The sequence below is a fragment of the Thalia democratica genome, chromosome 7, assembly GCF_965202585.1.
Source record: "Thalia democratica chromosome 7, ktThaDemo2.hap1.1, whole genome shotgun sequence".
NCBI classification, from domain to species: domain Eukaryota; kingdom Metazoa; phylum Chordata; class Thaliacea; order Salpida; family Salpidae; genus Thalia; species Thalia democratica.
Window position 1 is genome coordinate 28551312 of NC_139171.1, and position 26057 is coordinate 28577368.

Sequence of the window (26057 nt, forward strand, 5' to 3'; positions counted from 1 at the left end):
TAATTAATATTAATTTAAGAAAATGTATGTTAGTCATTGAATGATACAACACAGATACAAAATAAATATAAGTATTTTTTTATGTTTTTTACTCAGTACTAATCAAGCCAGATATACAATTGGAATTAAAGTTTAATTTTATTAAAGTTAAAAAATAATAGATTTGGATGTAATTGTTACAAAAAATATATTTGGGAATTCTGTTATTTGATCAAATCTTGTGATTAAGATTATGGGCAAGAAAATGGATTTGTGAAAAAATTTATTTCATAATATTTAAGTTTTTAAATAACACTTGTTCTTTGCACGAACTTACTGCTGTAAAAATCTTTCAAATAATAATAATAAAAAGAATAACTAATATTTTTAAAAACAAAGCTCTTACTTAATCTAAATAACAGAACAACTAACTTTAGAAAAGCTATATGTGAATACTTTACATCATATTATTTATAAATATTTTAGATACGTCATTTTAGGCTATTCAACGAACTAAAATAAAATTTTCTGTTAGAATAGTTTTTAAAATACTTTTGATCAAAAATGATCAAAAATGATAAACCAACAACAACCAAAGGAGACTAGAAAGATTTTCAAAAGTAATAGCATTAAAATAACGCAAAGTCCATAGTTAGTTATTTTAAAATAGTATTTTTGAATGTTGCACTAAATTATAAAAACTTTGTTTGAGTAATTAGTTTTTGTTTCAGTTGCATTAAACAAAGTATAAATAAATATTAAACAAGACAATTGAAATACATGAAATGTTAATTTTTTTAAATATTATTAAAAGCAGTAAAAAATTATATAAAATTTATATTTTATAAATAGCTCAAGTATTCAATTTTTTTTTTCTCAACTTATTTCTGCAGCAATTTCTCCCTGTCAGCTGATTTAGCTTGCTTCATCTTACTTATCCTGCTCTTTGCGTAAATCCTAATCACAAGCGCCAGGAACACCACAAGTATACCGACCATGCCAGTGCTACAAAATTTATGACATTTTTTTAGTTTATAAATATCTTAACAATAGATATCTAAAGTTTAAGAAAAACTGTAAAAATATTCAAATCAATTTGCTCAGCACTCTTCTTTAAAACAAACTTCAGTAAATTTGTTTGTTTAAAAAAAGTAGTATTACTATAAAGCAAGAGTTTAATCAAGTTTTTTAACTTAGATTAACTATTTAGTTTAGCTACCTGATGACAATTATCACAAAACGTATTAAGAAATTACTACACAACACAATATATTTATTATCATACCTTTGTTAGTAAATTATTTTTAACTTAAGTAACTGCAATCACAAGCTTAATTTTACAATATGTATTTAATTTTACTTACCTGGTAACAGGATGCGAGTATATGATGCATGATAACAATATAGCGAATGCTTGTCTCAATGTCATTATTATGGTGAAGGCAACAGCCCCAAACCTTGATATTGTGAAGTATATAAACAATTGACCCATTGCTGCGCATACCTGTTTGTAATGTAGTATTATTTATCATCAATCTACTTTATAAATTACTGATTTATACTTTCGTACGACTAATGAAAATATCCTAAATAATAAAAAAATAATAATAAATTAAATTGAAAAAGTATTATAAATTAAAAACAATAACTATATTACAAACACTACTGACACTGAGCACAAGCACGTGAATGGCGAAATCGTAGTGTTTGAACATGAAGTGCGAAGCTTCTAGGAACCCGCCTTGTTCAAGCAATGATACGAATGTGAACAAGCACGAGAACAAGTTGACTCCGAACATCATTTGTGTCGACGACATCTTGTACGTTTTGAACAGCTCTCCCTGGTCAAATTAATAGCATTTTTGTTTAAATACTCATGCCAATTGATGCACTTAATTTGTCATGATTTAACTTACGAATATAAGTGTATTAACTTTGCAGAAGGCTTTTATTATGTAAATTTTCCTTACATTTTAGCCAATCAAAACTGTTTACTTAACAAATTTACTCAATCAATCTACAGCTTAGGTATACACATTTTTTTTAAATTTCGCCTTTGAATTGCTTTTAATATTTGAATTTAAGTTTAGCGCTTTATAATGGTAAACTTTAAAGAGCATTTTCGATATTATCGAATATATTTAAGTAAAAATTTTGCAAGAATGACACGTAATAAAAAATTAAAAACACAAAAAGCGGAACTTTATAAACTTCATTGACAGTAATTCTACGCATCAATAAACTTTGAAACCGTAATAAATATGCACAAAAGGTAGCTGAACTGAAGCAATTAAACTGAAATATTACTTTGTATACTAAAAATTAAGAACAGCTGCAAAAAATGTTTTTATTGTAACTTTTAAAAAATATTTAAGTATTAAATGAGTAAACAAATTTTTTTAAATTAAAAAATTTGATTACCATAAGAATAAATAGTGTAATAAGATTTTTTGGGAACGGGTCTAAATCGCAGGAAGACTAAATTTCACAAGAACAAAATTTCACGAGTGCACAAAACTACATGAAGCCAAATTTTCACGAGTTACATTTTTGCACGAGAGTAAAAATTTTTAGAAAAAAGAGAAAAATAAAAATAATGATAGTAAAAATATAAAAACAACTATCATAAATTGTTTAAAAAAAAACAAAAATAATAATAAACTGGTTACCGACCGAGGATAAGGGGCAACAGTGATAGTAAAATAAATAAATAAAATAAAAAAACTCAAAAAAAGCTACCGACCGAGGGTAAGGATTAGGCGTAAGAGTGATAGTAAAAAAATAGATATAAAAATATAAAAAAAATATATATAAAAAAAACTAAAAAAAAAATTACCGATCAAGGTTAAGGTTTGTGGGTAACAGTGATAGTAAAAAAAAAATTAAAATTATTTAAAAATTTTCGAAAATAATATACTAAATTTTAACCCGTGCGAAAATGTCTCCCTGCAAAAGTGCCTCGTGCAAAAGTGACCCTTTGTGCAATTTTGACAGCTACCCGATTTTTATATTGCACTTCATACCAATCGATGCACTTATTTTCTTTGATTTTTTAAATCTAATTAAATAAGTGCTTCATTTGCGATTGGTTTAATTTTATTATATATTTTTCAACAAACCTGCCAGTTGGAGGTGAACGAATCGAAGGCCATGTAGCCGAGCATCAACACGAAACCGCTGAATATGACGATGCCCTCGCCGTAAACATCATCTCCGGTAGTTGGCGCCGCAGAGTGGTCAGACTGTTGACCGAGTAAGAAGAAGGAGATTCCTACCGACAACAACCCGGCCGTCATCCACTCGTACATCTGTGTGACGTCATAATTCAAATTAACTAACGTTTACATTGGATATTCTTAATTTTCATTTATAATGTTTAAGAAAAATATTAAAAAAAACTTTTATTATAATGTTTCAGTAGTATATCATATACACATATATGATTTATAATCATCATATATAGTAAAATATTTGTTTTAAGCTTTTCAGTTTTTTTTTTCAGCAAACAGGAAACAGTATTTAATAAAAAAGTTTTATTATAATTTAAGATTCAACTAGCTAAAAGTATTTAAAACTAAATTGAAAACGCGTTTGAGTGGGTGTTTAAACAGAGTTTATAATATTGAAAATGTATACGTTGCGAGCTCTCTTTTCAAACTGTTAAAATATGCTTTTTTTCACTTGTTATAGAATTGAAAACAAATTACAAATAAAACTTATTTATTTTTTGAACTTTATTCATTTATCATAAAAAAAAACAAAAAACAAAAAAAAATTTAATTGGAAATACATGACGTTAAAGCAGTAAATAATTAAAACATAGAAAATTTTAAGTAATTTTTTATTATACTAAACTTAGTTTGTTATGGTATATTCTTTATTGATACTTATAAATTATATAACAGTTCATTTTTTTTGAATGAACTATATCACAATGTTTTTCAATTTAACATAACAACTTATTTATTAACCTTTTTTAATATACAATAATATGTTTGTTTAAAAATATATTTATGCAAATAAATTCGATAAAGTATTTATATATTAGATAAAAAAGCTTAAAATATTTTATTTTATAATACTTAAAAGATCACCTATTTGTATCACCATTACTTGCAAATACATTAATTTTGATAAAATGTTTTATAAAAAGGTTTAAACAGAATTCGTGTTTTATGTTTTAATGGTGATTCAACATTTCCTTAAAGGAAGTTGATTTTTTTGTAAGTACGATTTCAAAAAGACTTAACTTAATTTTTTTATAGTTAAAACAAATTTAACAAGAATTTATATAATTTTTTATTTTTAACTTTGAACTATAAATGATTATAGTGCTATTAAAAAAAAATATTTTAATTTAACTGTTATTTTTATTAGTTTAAAAAAAACCTGATATTTATTTCCAGACACAACTTTCCCCATCAACATAACAGGAATCACTTTGCAAGCTTTTCCTAAAACCTGCAAAAATAACAAAAATAATATTAATATCAAAGGTAATATTGTTTTGAACATCCGTAAAACAGCTTGAGTTAGTATAAACAAAAAACTAGTGAGTTTATTGCAGTCTGAAAAACTAATTTTTTTTTAAATTAAGATAAACAACTAGTGTACCTACCAAAATGAGAAACAAAAGACCTGTTACAAAATTATTACTAACAATATTAAAGAATGTGCTTACAGAATATTGTTTTTAAATGTACAATTATATAAAAATGTATATTCATTTATGTAAAATGCTTTTACTATTTACTCTTAAACCTATTACGTACTTAGGACTAAAAGTTTCACTGAAAAATTTTACTTTTTATTTTACTTTTTTATTTGTTGAAATTGAAACTGAAGAAAAAAAGATGTATCAAGTTAGCAATGAAATAAATTTATAAAATTTTAAGACAGTATGTTAAGAAAAACTTTTTTTAAACTGACATTGTTTTATTTAACATTTAAACGATGGATTATTAATATCATAAAACAATGGTTATCCACATGTAAGCCGATTAACAAGAATAGTGAGATTTACTTGAGTTGGCATCATTATTTTGCTTCAGGCTATTCTTAAAATTTACATCAATCAATAATCGTGACAAAATTAGAAACGTAAACTTATCGAATAGCATTAAGTTGTAATATTGATAAAGTAATCAAAAAATTAATCCAAAATTAATCAAACTGCTTATTATATGCTTAAATTGCTTTTAATTTTTTTATTAAATTTCGATAGCATAAATTTCAAACTTTAAGTAGCTAAAAGCATTAATAAGTTGTTGATATTAATTTAATGTCAAAAAAATGAATTTAAAATTGATCAAACTGCTAATTATATACTTAAAAGACTTGTTTGTTATTTACTCTTTAGTAGAGTAAATTTCAAATTTTTAATAAGTAGCTAAAAGCCTTTAATAAAAAACATAAAGGGTAACACCTTGGCAAATATTGATAATACTACATTATTGTAATACTCGTTCAACAAAATATTTTTGCAAACGCCTTGGTAAACAAACTTGAAGCACTAATTTTTTATAATAAACTAATAGTAATGTTAAATGTGAATGATATATATTAAATACTTAACCTTTACTTTTTACTTTAACTGTAATATAAAACAAAAAAAACTATGTTTTAGAATTTTGTGAGAAGAGTTATCTACTTCTCTTTTATGAATTATTGCCATTTAATATTTATAACTTCGTGTCTTAATGTTAAAAAAATAAAATTATGCTAAAAAATCTGTGAGTTGTATTTCGTTTGTTTTTTTAGTTTAATTTAATATTTTATTATTTTTTTTTTTTTTGCATACTTAAAGTAATAACTTTTTATATATTTTTTTTATTTAATGACATTAAAAAATAGATGGTTTGACGGTTTAAGTAAATGTTGAAAAATCTTAAATAACGGTTTATTTTTTTAAAAACTATCTAAACGAAAATACAATAAATTAAAAGTAAAAATCAAAAAACATATGTCAAACATTAATTCAAAAACTACATATATTTAGTATTAGTTAGGCTAAATTAAAGTATTTTAATAGACAAATTTATAACAAACTTCAGTAGCGTAACAAAACTTAGTAAAACGTGTACAAAAAATCATTGTCATTGCTAAATAAAACAGTATACTAGTACTTTTAATGTAATTCAGTTAAATAAACAAACGTTGTTTAGTTTTATAAAACAAATTCCGAACAAAAATTGTTTGATGCTTTGTGACGAACACCTTACAAAACTACAAAAGCAGTTTATAGTTATGAAAAATTTTAAGCTTCATTTATTTCCTTGTTTTCAAAACAAAAAATGTTTTCAGTTCGAGCTATGAATAGTTTCAAAAAAAGGGCACATTTTTGTTTTTAGTATGAACAATGAGATTAATATAAAAAATTGATATGTACAAAAATTGAAGTTTTAATTAAATATGAAAACATTATAATAATTTGTTTATATTTGTCATGCAATTAATTTCTAATTACTCATGTGATTATGATAACACTTCTTATGATTACAAAAATAGTTAAAAGTCATACACAGTTTTTTAGTTTCCTTATTTTCTTGTTTTCCTTTATAATCAGACAAATTGTTTGTACTTACTCTCTTATGTTAACAAAAGAGTTAAATGAAATGATAATTTTGAACTAAAAAATACAGTTTATAATTTCAAACGTGTCTTTACTATAAAAATTAAAGATGCAATAATTTTTTATTCAAAATATGAAACAGAATATTAAAAAAAAATAAACATATAAAATTTTAGAGTTCAAACCTGTGTGGGGAAGGAGATGAACTTGAGTGCTTCATACTGGAACCATGAACTCATGATATTCGAAAATGAAGCGTATGAGAACTTGTAGAGTGGGCAGGTCAGGTTGGGCTGCTTGCCCGTTGTTATCACCACCCCTGCTACTACAAACGCCAGAAACCTGCAGAAATATTCACTAAATAACTCAAAATTTAGTATCAAATGAGAAATACTAATTAATACTAATTGAATGTTAACTTTTTAAACATGTTTGTTTTATTTTATTGTAAGGATTAATGGATACTACTATCAAAGGATTGAAAATCAAATTAAGAATATAAATTTATTTGAAACTTTTGAAGGACATGGAGGAAAGAGGTTAAATAAATTTGTTAGTTTTATATTACAATACTAACTAAGCTATCAATTACTTAAGGGCATAGGGGGGTCCACCTTGATCTTTACAAGTTGATCTTATTCTATAGTTTTATCTGAGCTATCAGATATTTTTTAACCGCTTAAAAAAAAAATCAAAGTAATTTTTGAGATATGAGAGATAAGTCGGTGACCGAAATAGGTTCCTAATGGAAGGCACAAACTAAAAACGAGAAAAAGACCATTTCTTTAAAAATCTATCTCCTCCTTCATTTTTTAAGCAATCTTATTCAAGTTTTTACAGAAAGTGTATTATTAAATTTTCAAAAGATTGAATACAGGAAATTTTTCAATTTTGAAAAGTATAATTTTATTTAAAAAAAACTGCCTGTTTTTTTTAATCTAAAATCTTTATTTTTTAATGTTTTTAAAATTCCAAAATTCACAAGTCTTTTAAACTATTAAAGGAATGTTTCTTGAAAGTTTGAGGTCTCTAGCTCAAAAAATAAAGGAGAAGATGGATTTTTATTGTTTTTTTTAAATTTCTAAGAAAATTGACCCCAAAAATATGCGGTATTGGAAAATTTTTATAAAAACTACAATATCTCAAAAGTTAAATAAGATTTTTAGTTCTTTAAAACTGGCTTGTAGTTTGTACTATAAGCTTTTATATAAGACTCAATGTTTTTTTTTAGTAAAAAAAAAAATCGGACCCCCCTATGCCCTGAATGCCATTTTTGATTTTTTAATGGAAGGCAGAAACTAATAAATGATAATATTTTATCTCACTAAAAATTTATCTTTTCCTAATACAATTTTTGATCAATATTTTTAAAATGTTTTACCTGTTATACTTTATAAAAAATAGAAAAAATTTATAATGAATGTCAAATTTTTACGCTAATAAAATAATAACTTTTTTGTCATGCAACTTTTATAAACACTTTATTAAAACTTTTGGCAGATTGTTCTTAAAATTCTAAGAAACTCTACACAAAATTATGTCTTTAGCTCAAATAAAAAGTAAGATAAGCTGGTTTTTAGTAAACTTTGAAGTTTCTTAGAAAGTTGACAAGGAAAAACAGTGTTCCATGCATTTGCATGGGAACCTTTTTATAAGTCTATAAAAAAAATAAGTAAAAATAACATATTTTATTAAAGAACTAAACAAAGTTTTTTTTTTTCATTAAGCTTTTATGTAACAACCAAAATAATTAAAAAAAAAATTAACTCACCTTTGTTGTAAACTTATTAACCTCTTTATAAAACAAAAATATTAAACAATTACTTACATGAATATTTCTAGTTTTCCTTTTAATTCTAGCAACTTTTATATTTTTTACTTTGTTTTGCGTTAAATGTTGTATTCATTATAAACAAAACTTTCTTTGTTGTTTTTTGGGACAATGGCTTTTAGTACTTACATGTATACTAAACAACCGAAAAAAAACTGTTTTTGTAGAACAAAAACTTTTTTTAAAAAAAGTTTAGAGTAATAATATTTTTGAGTCCATAGCAACTACATATGGTAATGTAGCAAATTTGACATCTTTTATTTTATAAAATGGTTGAATTTGAAGCTGAAAGTATTACAGTCCAAAGAAAAGTTAACTTTCAAGAAACAATGTTATTAACTTTACAACAAGTTTTATATAGCAGTATTTATCATATATATACTCAATATAATGTTATGTAGTTCAAACTGTAGCAAACCTGTTGACAAAAACAAGGAATTGTGAGTTGGTGAAATTTTCACCCCCTTTACCCATAACAGCTCCGTACTTTTGTGTCATGATTCTCTCCTGTATGACTCCCCATGTTAGAAAGGCAACCTGTATTGTGTATTTGTACATTATAGTTTATTTAAACATTTTTCGTTTATTTTTATCATTTTAGATATTAAACGTGGCTATTTTAGTTTACAAAACTGGTTTATTTATACAAAAACTAAAAATTAAAACTTATTCTAATTGACAACTTTTGTAAAAAGATGAGATCAAATTAGTTAAATTAAGTACACATATCATTGGACTAATTCAAACTATTGACTAAAATTTAAGACGTGGGCTTTTTGAAATAGTTGAAAAAAAAATTTAAACGTTTAAGTCATTTTATAATAATATTCAAAAATGTTAAACAATTTAATAATCCACTGCTTAAATTAAAACATGAAACAACTTTAGATTGAAATAAATTATTAAAAATCTAAACTGTTTTATAAGTTTATAAACCAAATACGGAAGATAAGTTGGCATATAATTAAGTTGTTTTAAGCTGTTTAAAAACTATTAACTCTTTGTATTTTTTTTGTTTAAAAAAATTCAAAAAAATGATAGTAGAATACTTTTTTGTAACAAAAATGTAAACAAAATAAAAACGTAATTATAATAACTTAATTGTTACTATTTTATACTAAATTATGCCTTCAACAAAAAAATAATTTTCATTTTCAACAAATTTATTTTAACAAAAAGTTACAATTTCTATTCAATAAAAATTTGCATTTAGTTAGTAACTTTTGAGCTTAAGTTTAACATTTTTAGTTGTTTTTTATAAATATGAAAAGCCATAACCAAAATTTGAAACCAATTTAATCATTTAGATTTTCATTAAGGCTTTCAAGTTATTTCTTGAAAGAAGAATTTTAAAACTGATTGATTTTCTAAGTTCTGAAAAAAAAAAAGCTAAAAGAACATTAGACAATGCAACATTATACAACTTTGATTACAGTGGCACAATTCTTTTTGTTAATTACTTTACATTTTTTAAGAGGTTATAATTACTATGCATGTATCATTGTTCAAATAGCTAAAAATATTTATTCGAGTATGATAAATTGTATTGTTTTTACAACAAATTGAGAAAGACAGAACTTTTGTGATACATGCCAAATTCTAACCTTAAACATATAATTTCCAAACAGTAGCAGTATTATCTTTTAAATTTATGAATAGAAGTGGATACATAAAGTTTCAAATTCAGACATTTGAAATACAGTAATTTCTAGTAAATATAAATTATTTTTTCGAAATAATATTTTTTATTTCATAATTTTGTACTAAAAATTTTTAGGAATTTTTATCTTATGTTTATATTTTTTTAAACTTAAAATACTTTTAGGCATGGCCCCTTGAAATCTTGAATTTGAAGATTTCAAATTGTTTTGAACTTTCATGTAACTGTAACACTATTGTACCTTTAGGTTCATTTTTATGTATTTTTAATGTATGTCAAAATTAAATTTAAAAATGATTAAAATATTGGTAAACAGTTAAACTTATATCTGTTAATAAATTTTGTTTTCAAATTTTTTATTATCCCAATATTTATTAGTTGGTACATTTTAATAAACTTCAAATTATATCATGAGATATGCAGGGTTCGTGCGCGAATTTTTTTTCATTTAGCCTGACTGAGACCAATTTAGCCTGACAATTTTTCAAAGTAAGGAAAATCCCCTTTAGAAGTCAACTTAGGTATTGGGGGTCTTGATTAGTACAATAATAGTTACTTACTTCAACCAGCTTTATCTCAAAAATATTTTGAGCTATGAAAATAAGCAAAAAGCAACTCATAGCTTAGTTACAACTCAATAAAATAAGACTAAATTGTGAAAAAGGTGATTGACCCCCCTATGCCCTTAACATAACAAACTCAGTGATAAGTTTTAAAATAATTGTTATATCTAATCTATTACTAGTGTAAAAACTTAATATTACTAAACACAGTTGTTCAATTTAATTAAGCACTAAGTAAAAACATTATAACCAGAAGATTTATAATAAAACGACATTCATTGTTGTTGTTTATTAAAATTTAAAATGAAACGCTTACATGAGTATTAAAATAAGTAAAAAATGTTTATTATAGTATTTTGACTAATACTTAAAATTGATACATAATTATAAATCCTAAACTCTAAATAAACAAAGTGATTGTTGATCTCATATCAGTTTTAAAAAGCTTACACTTAAATAAAAAAACCTTTAATATTTGTTCTTGTAAAGAAAAATGAGTTGTACCTAAAATTTGTACTCCCACAAAACTTAGTACTTATATCTTAAAGCTTAGTTTTAGTGTTGTGAATATCTCTAATAACTTTAAACAAACAGTAAAATATATGAATAAACTGCTAAGAGTTTTAATTTAAAAAGTATTTGGTATAACGCCTTTAAATTAGAAATTAAAACAGTTCAACCAACTAAGCTCTGAAAACATAGCTGATGTAAACAAATTTAAACAAACAGCTAAGTAGTTGAACTAAACTGTAATATTTAAACTTTTATGAATTTTTATAATTATGACGTATATAATCTACTCAAAAGAAAATAATGAAGATTCTTAAATTATTCTAGAGATTCAACAAAAGGTTTCAAGCATTTATTTTTACAAATACTGAATGATTTTGTCTTTAATCACTAAATATTATTTTAAATAAATTCACATCTCAATTTGGTCTTAAAAAGATTTCTCAATATTTTTAATCAAAAATTTACAAGCATTTGAACTGAGAAAAACTGAGATCCTCAAATTTTTAAATAAAAAAACTGATTTAGCCTGACGTTTTTCAACTTTTTTCAAAAAAACTGATTTAGCCTGACGCGCACGAACCCTGGATATGGCACTTTGAAAACTTTGATATAAAGAGCTGAAACTGTTTCAATTCAAATTTACATGTGACCATCACAAGTTTACTTTTCAACTAACTTGCAGGCCGATCGCACAGCAAAGCAGCAGAACAGTGCTGTTCCAATTGCTGAAGAATGAAGGGGAGTTGCTGCTTGGAGCTTGTATTTCAGTCGAGCTGTTGCCAATCACCATGACTCTAGCAAATGTTGCCAGCTTGCCTCTACCTGTAAGTTAAGTCAAACAGCTTCATATATATGCTTGAAAAATTTATGCACAGCTAAATTTGAAAAGTTTTTAAAAAGTACCGTTTTAAAAAAATAACTGAAACAATATGTTTGAAAATTCTATGTACCACTTAAACTAGAAATGTATTTTAAAACAATTGTACTGTTTTACTTTATACAGATATTTTCTACATATAGATTGTGAAGTAATATTTTTTGCAAAAAAAAACAAGGCTGGTAGTTTTGTAATGATAAAAACAAAAAAAAACACTTTTTTAGTAAAAACAGTACTTTTAGGTACTAATAAAAAATTATTTATTTTGCAGTTTCAAACATCACACAAACAATTTTTATTTAGTAAAATTTTGGTATTTAAACTCTAAATAAATTGCAGAAAATATAAACAAACTGGTTTTTATTTTGCTATCAGAACAATTGTTTTACTTCAGTTTTATAAAAAAATTGTTTTTGTAAAAAAGAAAGCAATAATTTGTTATAACTTTTAAAATAAATATTGGTAAACTATTTTTCTTTTGTAGAGTATTTAAATCATTAAACTACAAAAAATTAAGAACCACAGAAATAAAAATCTTACTTCAACAATTAGTTGTAAAGTTGAATTTACAATTAATAAACACATTCAGTTTAGTATCTTTTTATGATAAAAGCAATGGATAATAAATAAACAGTTTTGCACAAAAAGTTATTTTAAATCTTTACTATAAACTAATAAATTGGTCATAATATTTTTTTAATTATTAAAAACTAATTGTAGGTTTCAAACCATTTTGAAGGTAGGCACTTTTTTTAAGATTTTTGATGGCAAAGTAGGCGGGAACTGCAATGCTGGCGTAACAGAACAAGTTTACCATCAGCCTGAACAACCAGAACTTGCCCCAATTACCAGTTTGTGGTACATCCACCACAGGGGGAGCCACTGAGCAGACGATGAGGGTAATCAGAGTGAAAATGTGAAATTTGTTTATTTGCATCATTTTAAAATAATATCTGAAGATTAAATTACAGGGTCTCTAATTTACAGTGTTTATATGCTTAGCTTTGGTAAACTTTTTGTTGCTTCTTTTTTATGTGTATAATTTAGTTTTTAAGTATTTAACTAAAGTGGTAATTTTAAGGTCATTTTTGACCAAAACTTTATGAATAGAAGTAGAAAATCTACTGCAAACTTATGAAGCAAAAGCTTTTGAGGTTGTAAAATTTTATTTACAGCTTACTTGTAACATATAATATAATAGATTGTTTTACCTAAAAAAAAAAACAAGTACAAAATCAGAACTAAATTTTGCAAAATAGCTCAAAACTTACAATTTTTTATTAAACCCTGGTGTACTTGAGAAACTGAACGTTATTATTTTTTTCCAAGTACAAGATTTATAAATAATATTTTGTAACCTTCAAAAAATTGCATTTTTGGTAGTTAAATTTATGTCACATTTTTCTTTTAAATTTTAGTAAACTTCTCATAACTTTATTAACTTATTTTTTTTTAACATATGTAAAAAATTTATGTCCTGAATAATTTGTCAAACTATATAAAATGTAGATAATTTTAGTGTATTTATATTTCTACTTGTTTTTGTTTCAGATTATTCATTGGTGTTATCTATAAATATATAAATATAAGTTTACCTGTCAAATTAATTTTACCTTATTGCAAATAATGCACTTTTACTGTATCATAGAATTTGCTTTAAGCAAAAATCTTGAAATTTTGATTGAAAAACTTAGTTTAAAAAACAATAAAATATATAAGTTCAATGGCAGATCTAATTAGTTAAGGACTTGGGGGGTTTTAACATTTTTTTACTAAAATAACATTGAATCTTATATGAAATCTTTAAGTACAAACTACAAGCCAGTTTTTACAGAATAAAAAAATATTATTTAACTTTGGAGATATTGTATTTTTTTATAAAAAGTTTCTGATACATATGTTTCAACCGCAAATTCTTTGGGTCAGTTTTCTTGGAAATTTTAAAAATCACTAAAAACCTATCTTCTCCTTCATTTTTTGAGCTAAAGACCTCAAATTTTCAGGAAACGTCCCTTTTATAGTTTAAAACACTTTGAATGTTGGAATTTCAAAATATCATAAAATAAAAATTTTTGATAAAAATACAAAAAAAATAGGTGTTTTTTTAATTTAAATTTTTATTTTCAAAATTTAAAAAAATTCCTGCATTCAATCTTTTTAAAATTTAATAATACACTTTCTGTGAAAATTTGAAGAAGATTGCTTAAAAAATGAAGGAGGAGATAGATTTTTAGTGATATGGTCTTTTTTCTCGTTTTTAGTTTATGCATTCCATTAGGAACTTATTCAGGTCACCGACTTTGATTGCTTATATCTCAAAAAATGTATTGAATTTTTTCAAGCGGTTAAAAATGTCTGGTTACTCAGATAAAACTCTATAAAATAAGACCAACTTATAAAAATCAAGGTGGACCCTTCCTATTCCCTTAAAAAACTATATAAAATACTGTTCTTAAACTGAAACTAGCCTAAATTTTAAAAACCAAAAAGTAGTCCAAGTCTAAATTGGTTATATTTGTTTGTACTATTTTTCTTTTGCTTAGTAATCATCTTGGTAATAATTTGATGCAATTTGAATTTTTATTTTTTGTTTAATAAAAATATACAAAAACACACTTAATTCAGGGTTCCCAACTTGTGTCCAGGTGTTCAGAATTTCTTCGAGGTTTTTATAAGTTATAATGTTTTTGGGTCTATTTTTAGTTTAAAGTTAAGTAAAAGGCACAAAAACTGTGTTAAACAGTATAAAAATATTAAAAAGGTACTGTAAAGTTACTTTAAATCTTTTTTAATAATTTTTTTTTATAAACACAAAAAATTATCTTTACATAAATTTTTTGTGTCAAATCTAAATTTTACTACTGAACATGTTTATGTTTTAAAAATTCCAGGTTTTTCAAAACTCTCAAATTCCAGGTTTTTCCAAGTTTTTTTTTCATAAATTGTTGAATTCCACTTTCCAGATTTAGTGGCAACCCTTTTTTAATTGACAACTACAGATGATTCTATTTTACATTTGTAAAGTATGTTTAGTTTTATAAGACTAAATAGAATCAACAATTTTTAATTTTGCCAAAAAAATATTGAGCTGAAATTTAATGGCCAGTAACTGAGTGACTTCAAACAGGGAATGGGTCAAATACGCACAAAGGGTCAGTTTTGAAAGAAAATAAAAACAAAAAAATAAATAACAACAAACAAAAGAAGAAAAAAAGTTACTGACCAAGGGTAAGGGGTAACAATGATAGTAAAAATAATAAATAATACCAGAAATATTCTAGAAATATTAAGCTTGCCACTCTTATGAGTTGTAGAAGGTGTGTCTTTTGAGCAGTGTGATGATTTGTGGTTCTCTATTAAACTTAAAAACAATAAATCTTTTGTAGTCGGTAATGTATATAGACATCCAAGCACTGCATTTAATACTTTTAAAGAAAATTTCCTTAAAGTTTTAGACCTATTAAATGAAAAGAATAAATATTATATAATTGGTGGTGATATAAATATAAACTTGTTTAATAGAGATCAGCGTACTTTTGACTATTTGGATTGTATTTCTAGTGCTGGTGCTTTGCAATTTGTTGATTTGCCAACTAGGCATTCTGCTGATTATTTGTCTAGTTCTTTGATTGATCATGTTTATTCTAGTTTTGATTGTGAAATGCTAAATGTCAATGTTGTGGATTATGATATATCTGATCATATGCCTGTTATCTGTGAAATTAAATGCAAAAAGTCCAAAAATGAGTATTGTGATCTGAGGTCCTTTCAGGACTTCAGCAAGTTTGAAGTTTAAGCTTTTCTTTTAATTTGAGTGTGAAATTGAGAGGCATGAACCTGTGTGCTGAAAATCGTGAAGATGTTAATAAATGTTGGGATGAGTATGAGAGTATTTTTAAAGGGACGGTATTTGATCATGCTTCAGTCAAAATATTAAGTAAAAAAGAACAAAAACTAAAAACTAAACCATGGATAACAAAAGGTATAATAATCTCAGTAAACTTTGAAATCTTAATGTTTAAATTTGCCATTAAAGATAAAACAAAAAAATTCATTTTGTTTTAAAAAATATCAAAATATATTAAACAGAGTAATATAATGTTCCAAGAGACTTTATTATAAACAACTAGTTAAAAAGAATAAACAAAATAGTAAAAAATTATGGAAAATTGTAAATAATATTGTTTCCACTAAATCTACCTCTAGTTGTAATATTAAAGGTGTTCTTGATGAGTGTGGTAAAATTGTGAATGACCCAAAATGTGTAGGCAATTTAATAAATAAAGATTTTGTAAATATTGCTGACAATTTGTTAAAAAAAAGAAAATATGTTGTTGATGTAAAGAATGATGAGTATTTGTCTGATTCAGTTAAAAATGACTTTGTCTTTAATGAAATTTCTGATAGTTAGACTCTGATTTATATTAAAACTTTAAATCCAAATAAAAGTGTGCCTTCTGATGTCCCTAATATTCGTTTTGTGAAGCTCAGTGCAAAAATAATTTCTCCTGATCTTTCTAAATTGTATAATAAATGTGTTGAGTATGGTGTGTTTCCTGAGTCACTTAAATTTGCTGAGGAAGTTACTATTTATAAATCTGGTAAAAAAAATTACATTAATAACTACAGACCTATATCTCTTTTATCCCCATTTTCAAAAAATTTTGAGTTTTTAGTGTGTGAGAGATTGAAAAAATTCTTTTTGTTGAATGAGGTGCTACATGAAAAACAGTATGGGTTTAGAGAGAATAGTACAACTGAACTAGCTGTGAATCAAAGACATTTTTAGTTTTGTTTTTAGTTAAAAGGTAATTTTTTTCTTAGTAAATTTAAAGATAGGGCAGGTCAAATAACATGTGATGAGCTCAAACTCACTTGCTTGACTTTCAGAAAACGTTTATTGTTGCAGAGGGGAGAGTGAGTATTTTCTGATGTTTTTCTACCTTAAAAAAAAAATAAGGAACACTTCCTGAAAATTTGAAGAAGATTGCTTGAAATATGAAGGAGGAGATAAATTTTTAGTGATTAAAAAATTTCTGAGAAAATTGACACAAAAAATTTGTGGTCCATAAGTTTTTATCGAAAACATTTAAGATCAAATAAAATATCTCAAAAATTAAATGATATTTTTGAATTCTATATAAACACTCTATATATAAAATGTAGTTTGTACTTAAAGCTTTAATATAAAAGCTCAAATTAACTTTTGTAAATAAAGTATTGGACCCCCTATGGCCTCAACTGCATGTCTACAAATTTAAACTGTTTTTATACAGAAATGTTAGTTCTGCAACGAGCACTTTGAACGATTTTGTCCAAAAAATGACTATTAATATGTTCAAAACTCAGTAGTCATCACATATTTTTTTTAATTTTTTTTTTAAGGTAGAAAAACATCATAATTAACTAACTCTCCCCTCTACAACGATAAACGTTTTCTGAAGGTCATGCAAGTTTATTAAGAAAAAAATTAACCATTTAATTAAAAAATAAAACCAAATCTATAAACAAAAAAAGTAGAACTTTAAACTAACCAAAATAAAAATTAAAAAAAACTAATCCTTATCCTTTATTGAAAAAAACCCTGGTGACACGTCATTTGGCAAAAACTCACAAGGTTAAAATCTCAACACTAAAAACCACAAAGTGTGGAAAAATCCTGAAGCTCAAATCCCCAAGCAAGTGCTGCCAACGTTCTAAATAAAACAACAATAGCAACAATCCAATTATGATATCACTGCTACCAAGTGATCCCACAATTAGCTGTTGAAAATTTAAGCAGTGTAATTTAAAAACAATAGCTACAAAACAACAAACTCTAAAAGAAAATCTTATGTAATTTATTGCTAGCATTAAGTTAACACAAATCTTGATCAATATTTAAAAACTTGACAAATAATTTCTCTCTTAACAAACTTGTATTAGAAAAAGTAAAAAATCTCAACAGAAATGTTCCTTTATATACTAAAAATAAGTTAAATAACATAAAATATTTAAATTAAATTTATACAGAAATCAACAAGGAAAACAAAATAAACAATTAATCTAGTTTATACACAAATACAAAAAAAAATAAGACAATAAAACAATATACTCAGGCATGTGATTAAAGCACTCAAGTTTCACTTCTTGTAGCAAGTTAATAGAAAATTTTTATAAAGACATTTAAACTTATCCTATTTTAATTTTTTTTAATTTTCTGGGACACTAGACCAAAACCTTAGACCCAAATACCTAATGGAGTTTAGGCCAAGTCTTGTTCTAGGTCTTTCAGTTATAAAATTTAATTTTTTTGAAAATCTTGTATTATGTGAGTGAAGAGAACTAGCAAGAGTAAAACTTTATAAGGCTGAAGTTTGATAGAAATTCATGTTTACTAAATTCATACACTTTCTATTTTTTTTTTTAATTATAGACATCCTTTGTTGTCTACACTATTGGAGTCGCCCCAATTATATTAGACCAATAAAACTTTAAAAAACTTCTTTATTATGCGTAGAACTACAGGTCCTGAAAGACTTAACGATTAACTTTGAAAACTAAAGTAGTTGTAGCGTATAGAAAATATGTTTTTAAAAAATCAAAAAAATAACCAAGTTTTCGAAAAGTTCAACTACACCGATTATTGTCTACGCTATTGAAGTCGCCCCAATATTTTAAACCAATAAAACTTTAAAAAACTTGTTTATTATGCGTAGAACTACAGGTCCTGAAAGATTCAACTTAAACTGTTTTTAAGACCACTTAGTTCAAAATAAAATCATAAATTATCTATATCATTAAACATATAGCTTTGCAACTAAAGATTAGTTTACTAATTTGGTACAACAAATAACTAACAATAATTTTTAAAGTATGGAACTAAAAAACATTTTGTATAAGTTTAATTTTGAAAATAAAAAGCTCATGTTTGTAAAAGTTCTCAAAGATATTTTTTTAATTTTAGTCATTACCATTGGACACAAATAACATAAAACTCTACAAGTTTCGTACTCATGTTGTCAAGTATACAGTCTAGTTTAAATAACATTTTTTGTTCTAACTACTGTTTTAAAATTTAATCACCAGTTGACCTTTACTTTAAAAACCAAACTTTCTTTGTTCAGTTTTATTTTTTCCAGTTGAGAACGACTATAACTGGGTCGGCAAACAGCGGCCAGCGAGCATTATTGATTATTAATTTATTTAATTTCAGTCATTGACGTCAATTCCTGTAATATTTGTAAACGCCTTAATGCCAGTTTACGTCAACTAAGTAGTTATCCTGGCTGAGTGCAATGGGTAAGTAAAGATATCTTTGTTTGAAACAAATAAAAAGAATTTCTACATCTGTATGAATCTAAATTACAAAATAACAACTTGTTAATTATTTAAAGATTCAGTGTGACAATTGCAGCCGTTGGTTTCACGAATGTTGCCAACAACGTTCAAGAAAAGATTTTATTACTTTAAAAAACAAAAATTTTTATTGTGATTTATGCATTTACTCCGTTCCAAGCAATTCTCCAAGCTTTTAACAGTTGAAGAAACTTAATATTATATAAACTTAAGAATTCTTTTCTTTATATTCGTTTAATATGTATGTTTCTTTGTAAACTGTAGCAAACTTACATGTTTTTTAAAATTAATTTAACAAAAATGTTCTTAAGTAACTTATTTTTCAAAATAATTGTTGACTATTTATTGTATCTAACTAATAAACTAATATTTAGTTGCAAAGTTATTTATATAATATTTTAAGTATTTTATAATTTTATTTTTAATTAAGTGGTTTAAAAAACAGTTAAAATTAATAGTTCTCCACAAAATATACAAATTTTGAGTTTTATCGGTTTAATTATGTTAGGACAATTTCAATAGCTTAAACAATAATCGATATAGTTTTTACTTTTTTGTATATATTTCTAAAAAACTGTAACTACTTTAGTTTTCGATGTTAATCGTTATATTTTTTATACGCTATAACTACTTTAGTTTTTAAAGTAAATCGTTGAGTCTTTCAGGACCTGTAGTTTTACGCATAATAAACAAGTTTTTTAAAGTTTTATTGGTCTAATATAATTGGGGCGACTTCAATAGCGTAGACAATAATCGGTGTAGTTGAACTTTTCGAAAACTTGGTTATTTTTTTGATTTTTTAAAAACATATTTTCTATACGCTTCAACTACTTTAGCTTTCAAAGTTAATCATTAATTCTTTCAGGACCTGTAGTTCTACGCATAATAAAGAAGTTTTTAAAGTTTTATTGGTTTATAATAATTAGGGCAACTCCAATAGCGTAGACAACAAAGGATGTCTATAGTTTAAAAAATTAGAAAGTGTATGAATTTAGTAAATATGAATTTCTATCAAACTTCAGCCTCGTTAAAACTTTTATGCTCAACATCAAATCCAGTCATACTATTCTGCATCAATTTACAAACTTGCAATTTAAACACATCATTCAATTTCAGCAGACCAGTTTTCACAAGCAGTGGGTTAGTTGAAGTCAAAGCAGGCACACGGCAAACATACCTCACTATCCTTTTTTGCATAGTAACAATTTGTTTCAAACAACATTTAGCAGCACCACCCCAAGCAGATATACAATATTAAATATGCGGATAAAACAAACTATAATACACCATTTTAAGTGTACTCACATACAAGTAGTACCTCAATTTTGACAACACAAAACAACTTTTAGACAGCTTTGATTTGAGAGACCTTAAGTGAGCCCTCCAATTCAGTTTTTCATCCAAAACTACACCTAAATATTTTATACTTTCAGTCTGTTCAAGAGCAAATCCATTTATATTTACTTTAAAATCACATTTTTTAGAAGTATTGTTAAAAAGCAAAAATTTAGTTTTCCAATAGTTAATAAAAAGTTTATTATCACGCAACCATACATCAATTTTTCTCAGTTCTTCATTAATGACACTGTTGACACAAGCAGGATCACTATGTTGGTAGCTTAAGCAGGCATCATCAGCAAACAATCTCATATTTATCTCAGTAGAAGAAAAAATATCATTTATATACACAAGAAACAACAAAGGACCCAAACAAGAACCTTGAGGTATACCAACATTCACAATTTCACGCTCAGACACAACATTATTGATAACAGTCGATTGGCTTCTAATATATAAGTAGCTTTGTAGTAAATTTAACATAGATGCTTTAACTTTATAACCTTTTAATTTTGACAAGAGTATTTCATGATTTACCGTATTAAATGCTTTTGCTAAATCTAAAAAAACATATAAAATGTTCTTAATGAAATTTACTTACTATAGTTAACTACAATTAATAGGCTCTATAATTTGTTACACAAAGCTTTTTGATTTATATTTTAATATAAAAAACTTTTTCTTTTTTGTAATTAATACATTAACAGTCTTTGTTTTAAATAATTTATGGTAATTTCCTAGGATGATGTCTCACCAATAACACTTTCAATTTTACATTTTGATAAGACTTTTACATTTTCAATTTTACACTTTGTTAAGACAAGTGTAGAAATAAAAAGCTCTAAATAAGTTTTCAAAATAAAGACCGACGTAAGGTACGCACCCCGCTTAAAGTACGCACTAATTTTTTAAATAACTTAGACAAATTTTATGTATGCAAGTAAGCTATAAAATTTTATTTACTACAAAACTTAAAAAATCTCACTCTATAATTAACACTTATAAGTGTTATTTTGACTCTCACTGTGTTACTTTTAATATTTTAATATGTAAATAATTTTTTTAAACTAAGTAATGTTAAACAAAGATTAAATATAGATATAAGGCGAAGAAATATTATAGCTTTTTGTTTTGATTAAGTTTTTTGTTATAAGTAAACTTTAACGGTTAGATAAAAATATCAATTGTTTGTAATAACTAGATACATGTTAACATGCATATACTTGTATAGAAAATATAAAATAAATAATTCAAGGTTTTAATGCTAAATAAAGCACAACTATTGTACGTGCAAAAACTTATAGCCGTTAAAAGATTACTATTGTTTATTGAACTTAAAAAACCTTTCTAAAAGTTCGGTTTAAGAACCTGGGCTGGGTGTACAAACGAACCTTTCAGTTATTAAGTATAAAGAGTTTAATACATTTTTTTGTATTACTAAGCAAAAATAACCAGAAAACAATTTAATTTTCTAGGAATTTTATTAAATTCCCTTTTTTTGTTATGTTGTAGTTTTTTTATTTTTTATCTATATACTGTTTATTGAACGATAGAAAAAAACCGCTCAAAAAGTGTGGTCTAAGCACCAGGTTTACAAAAAATATTTCGGTTATTGAGTCGTACACTGATTTTTTATGGCATATGAAATAACCTGTTATAGGTAAGTTATTAATGTAGTAATTTTGATTTTGAAATCCCAGCTAATGTCATAAAATAAGTGTGTTAGACAAAACTTTTTGTTTCTCTTTTTGATTACTTCTGTACACGTTTTTTCTTTATACAATTAGAATGATACAACTTTAAAAAGCATTAACTTATGTGTTTATCAACTAAACAAGTTTATCTTAATTCAAAAGTTCGTGACGTTAATTAGGGTTGCACGACTATTTAAATTTGGACAATTCAAATTCCGACAATTCAAATTCTTAATTAAAAATTAAAAGAGCCACAACTATAAAAATAATGTATATTTGTCAAATATATATGTAAGTTCTATTGATATCAACAAGCTATTTTTTTCTTTATGTAAAATATTAAGTATTTTTCGAGATATGGTTTAAATAAAGTAAAAAACTTAGTTATTTTTAGTATTTTTAAAATATATTAAGAATTATTGAAGATTTTGCAAAAAAGAAAAAGAGGCTTGTAGATTTTAATAAGTTCAACATATACATTTTTTATTTTTTTCAAATTTATATTACTTTTTGAGAAATAGTCTTTAAAATATTTTTTAAAGAATTTGAATTGTCGGAGTTTGAGTTGTCCAAATTTGAATTGTCATGTAACCGTTAATTAGGTATCATTTTAATTCATTAATAAAACGGTTTATTTATAAATCTTGTTTATTTTATTTGTTTAAGTTTATTTACTTAGTTTATTTACTTACAGTGTTAGATAAGTAATTTTTATCTAACTAGAAGGATATATTCTGTCTAAAATTTATTATTGTAACTTTAATTTAAAATAAATACAAACTTTCATAGTGAGAATGTTTTATTTTTGTCACGATAAATCGCATGTAGTTAAAATATCGAAATTAGATTAAAGGTCAGCAGAAGTTGCAGTATTTTATCTTTGCTCTAAACAGCTTGTCTTCATCTCTATCTGTAAATAGTTATTTTTGTTTAATAAATATCGTTAAGACACTGCTTAATTTAAATAATAAGTGTGCGTTCATTATTTTAAACTTTGTATTATTCAAAATTAATTTATATACGTGAATACAAACTTTAAATTCTGAAAATATATTCAAAATTTTATTTTTACACATTATAATTTGTTCTTTTTATTTACCTTAAGGTCTCTATTTTCAAAACTACATAATTTACTTATTTGGAGCTTTTTATTTCTATACTTATCTTATTAAAGTGTAAAATTGGAAGTGTAAAATTGTGATATTGGTGCGAAATCATCCTAGGAAATTACCTTATTTTTTTAAATGTATTATATAGTAAACATTGTCAACAAGTTAAAATAATAAAACTTTAAAAACGATAACAAAAGTATAAAAGAAACTTAGATAAGTACAATTACAACTATCATCCTAATTGTAAAATTGACTGCCATATAAAATAATTAAACAGAGCTATTCGTATTAGCTTATATTTTAAAAGTTGACATTTTTTAGTTTGAAAATATTCTTACTTTAAGTTATTTAACATGATGCAAGTAAAACACTTTTAAACTGTTTTTATCTTTTTATAAAGTACGACAAAATAAGAACATTCGTTTCTATCAAGATAGCATAAAGTAGTGTTCATTGTATGACGAGTATTAAAAAACGAAAAAATAAAGTGAGTCAAAATATTTGTTACTCAAACTTTTAATAAAACCTTTTATTATTTTGTCATGCACCATAGTTTAACGTATCATTAACGACAAACAAAAATCAACATTAAAACTAAAATTAAGTATTTCAATTAAAATAAATCGACTTATTTAGCTTTTAAGTTTTTAATATTAGAAATAATAAAAATTATTTAAACTCAGTTTTAAATTTATTTTACAACATAAGGCAAAAATGAGTTTTTTATTTAAACGACAATTTTTTTATTCAAGCCATTTGTTTATTATCTATTTATTCTATGATAAATTGTTTATGCTTGTTCATAACTATTTTTTTTTTATTAAAATCTGAAACTAAGTAAAATTAAAATCAAATAAAGTTTTAAGTTAATCATTTTTAAATAGAAGTTACTATATTCAAACGGGAAAAAAATTTAAGTATATTTTACTTTCTTATATGAAATTGTAAGTAAAATAAAAAATTAAAAGTTTGTTCACGTTAGTTTTTGGAACAACTCCGTTTTTTTATTTTTGTATATTTATAAGATACTAGTTTTATATTCATAATAAAACTCAGTTGTTATACCAATGAAATATAATAAGTTCTTTAAATTCTAAGATAATAAGTATAATAAGTAAATAAATACTTACTACACAATACTTGTAGCTGAAGTAGTATATTAATTAAAAATTCAACAAATTTACTAACATCTAACACAGAGATGAGTCAGGTCCGCAAACTATTTTTTTTAGTAAAATATTTCTAAAAGTTTTTTTAATTTTCCTAAAGTTTGTTTAAATTCCATTATCTTAATAGGCTCATTGAAATTGTAAAGCATTTTGTATAAGTTTTTAAGATATAAGTGAAAACTAACCGACTATAAAACAGTAAAAGATTAGTCAACAACAGTACAACATTTACCCCAGGCTTACAATGTAGTTTATTATACCGTTATATAAAGATTTTTGTATCTCAATATTACATTAGTAAAGGTTAACTTTTGAAATTTATTTTTGTTAAAGTTATCCTAGCTACGTAAGTTTCAAGAAGATCCAACATAATATAGTTATAACTACTTACTTTTAGAATCCTACAAAGAAGAGATCAAAATAATGTTATATGAATATCCAAACGATTTAGTAAATTATATATAATTAGAAAAAGTTTCTATTAACTAAATTTTGAACTTATGACAATGTTAACTTTATAATACGTTAAAAAAAACATTACAGCTTTAATAAAAAGATATTTAAGATTATCAACGACTATTCCTTTGTGTAATTGTTTTTGTTTTACCCCTAGTTCTTACCCTCGCTCGGTAACTTATTTTAATTTTACTTGTTTCTTATTAATTTTTTTTAATAACTTTTTTTACTAATACCCTCATTCAGTAGCTTTTTTTCTTTTTAATTAATTAATTTTTGTTAATTCATTTTCTTGTTTATTTTGATAAAATTTATAAACTAACCTTTATTTTTACTATCACTGTTACTTCTAACCCTTACCCTTGTCAGTAACAATTTTTTTTTTATTAAGTTATCTTTTACTTTTTTTCTGTTTTTTTTAACTCTCGTGCAAAATTGACTTTTCGTGTAAAATTGTCTTAGTGGAATTTTATCCCCTCGTGCAAATTTGTCTAAGTGCAAAAGTATCTTCGTGCAAATTGACCCTTTATGCAAATTTGTCTTCGTGCAAAACTGACATTTGGTGCAAAATTGTCTTTGTGAAATTTTGGCCTACGTGCAAATTTGTCTATGTGAAAATTAGTCCACTCGTGCAACTTTGTCTAATAGCAAAAGTAATTGACCTTGGTGCAATTTTGACCTGTTCCCAAAGTAAATATAGTTTAGTACTGTAGCAACTTTGATAATAAGTGTAAATATTAGCAGGGCGTAGCCCTGCTAATATAAAAAATTGAATATTAAGTCAAAAAGTACCTTTGAAAAAGATGAATTTAACAAGTAAAATACGCGCACCTAAAACCGACCATAACCCAAAATCAGTTATATGTAAAATTTTTCGCCCTAAGACGCTTAAGCATTAATCTTAATACTTAACTTATTTCTATTGATTCTGTTCATTGAAAGAAAAGTTGTTTTTT

At 24.9% G+C, this 26057-nt stretch overlaps 1 protein-coding gene across 1 annotated transcript; it reads right to left on the bottom strand.

Moving 5' to 3' along the window:
• Positions 1-571: 571 nt before the first annotated feature.
• On the bottom strand, positions 572-12940 carry LOC145841078 (adenosine 3'-phospho 5'-phosphosulfate transporter 1-like). The gene is made up of 9 exons (XM_082948446.1): positions 12724-12940; positions 11794-11939; positions 8800-8918; positions 6736-6892; positions 4369-4440; positions 3099-3287; positions 1650-1820; positions 1344-1483; positions 572-984 (listed from the first exon to the last, which is right to left on the bottom strand). Exons 1-9 carry the CDS (start codon positions 12932-12934, stop codon positions 861-863), a joined length of 1329 nt encoding a protein of 442 aa, XP_082804572.1. The 5' UTR covers positions 12935-12940; the 3' UTR covers positions 572-860.
• Between the last annotated feature and the right edge of the window lie 13117 nt (positions 12941-26057).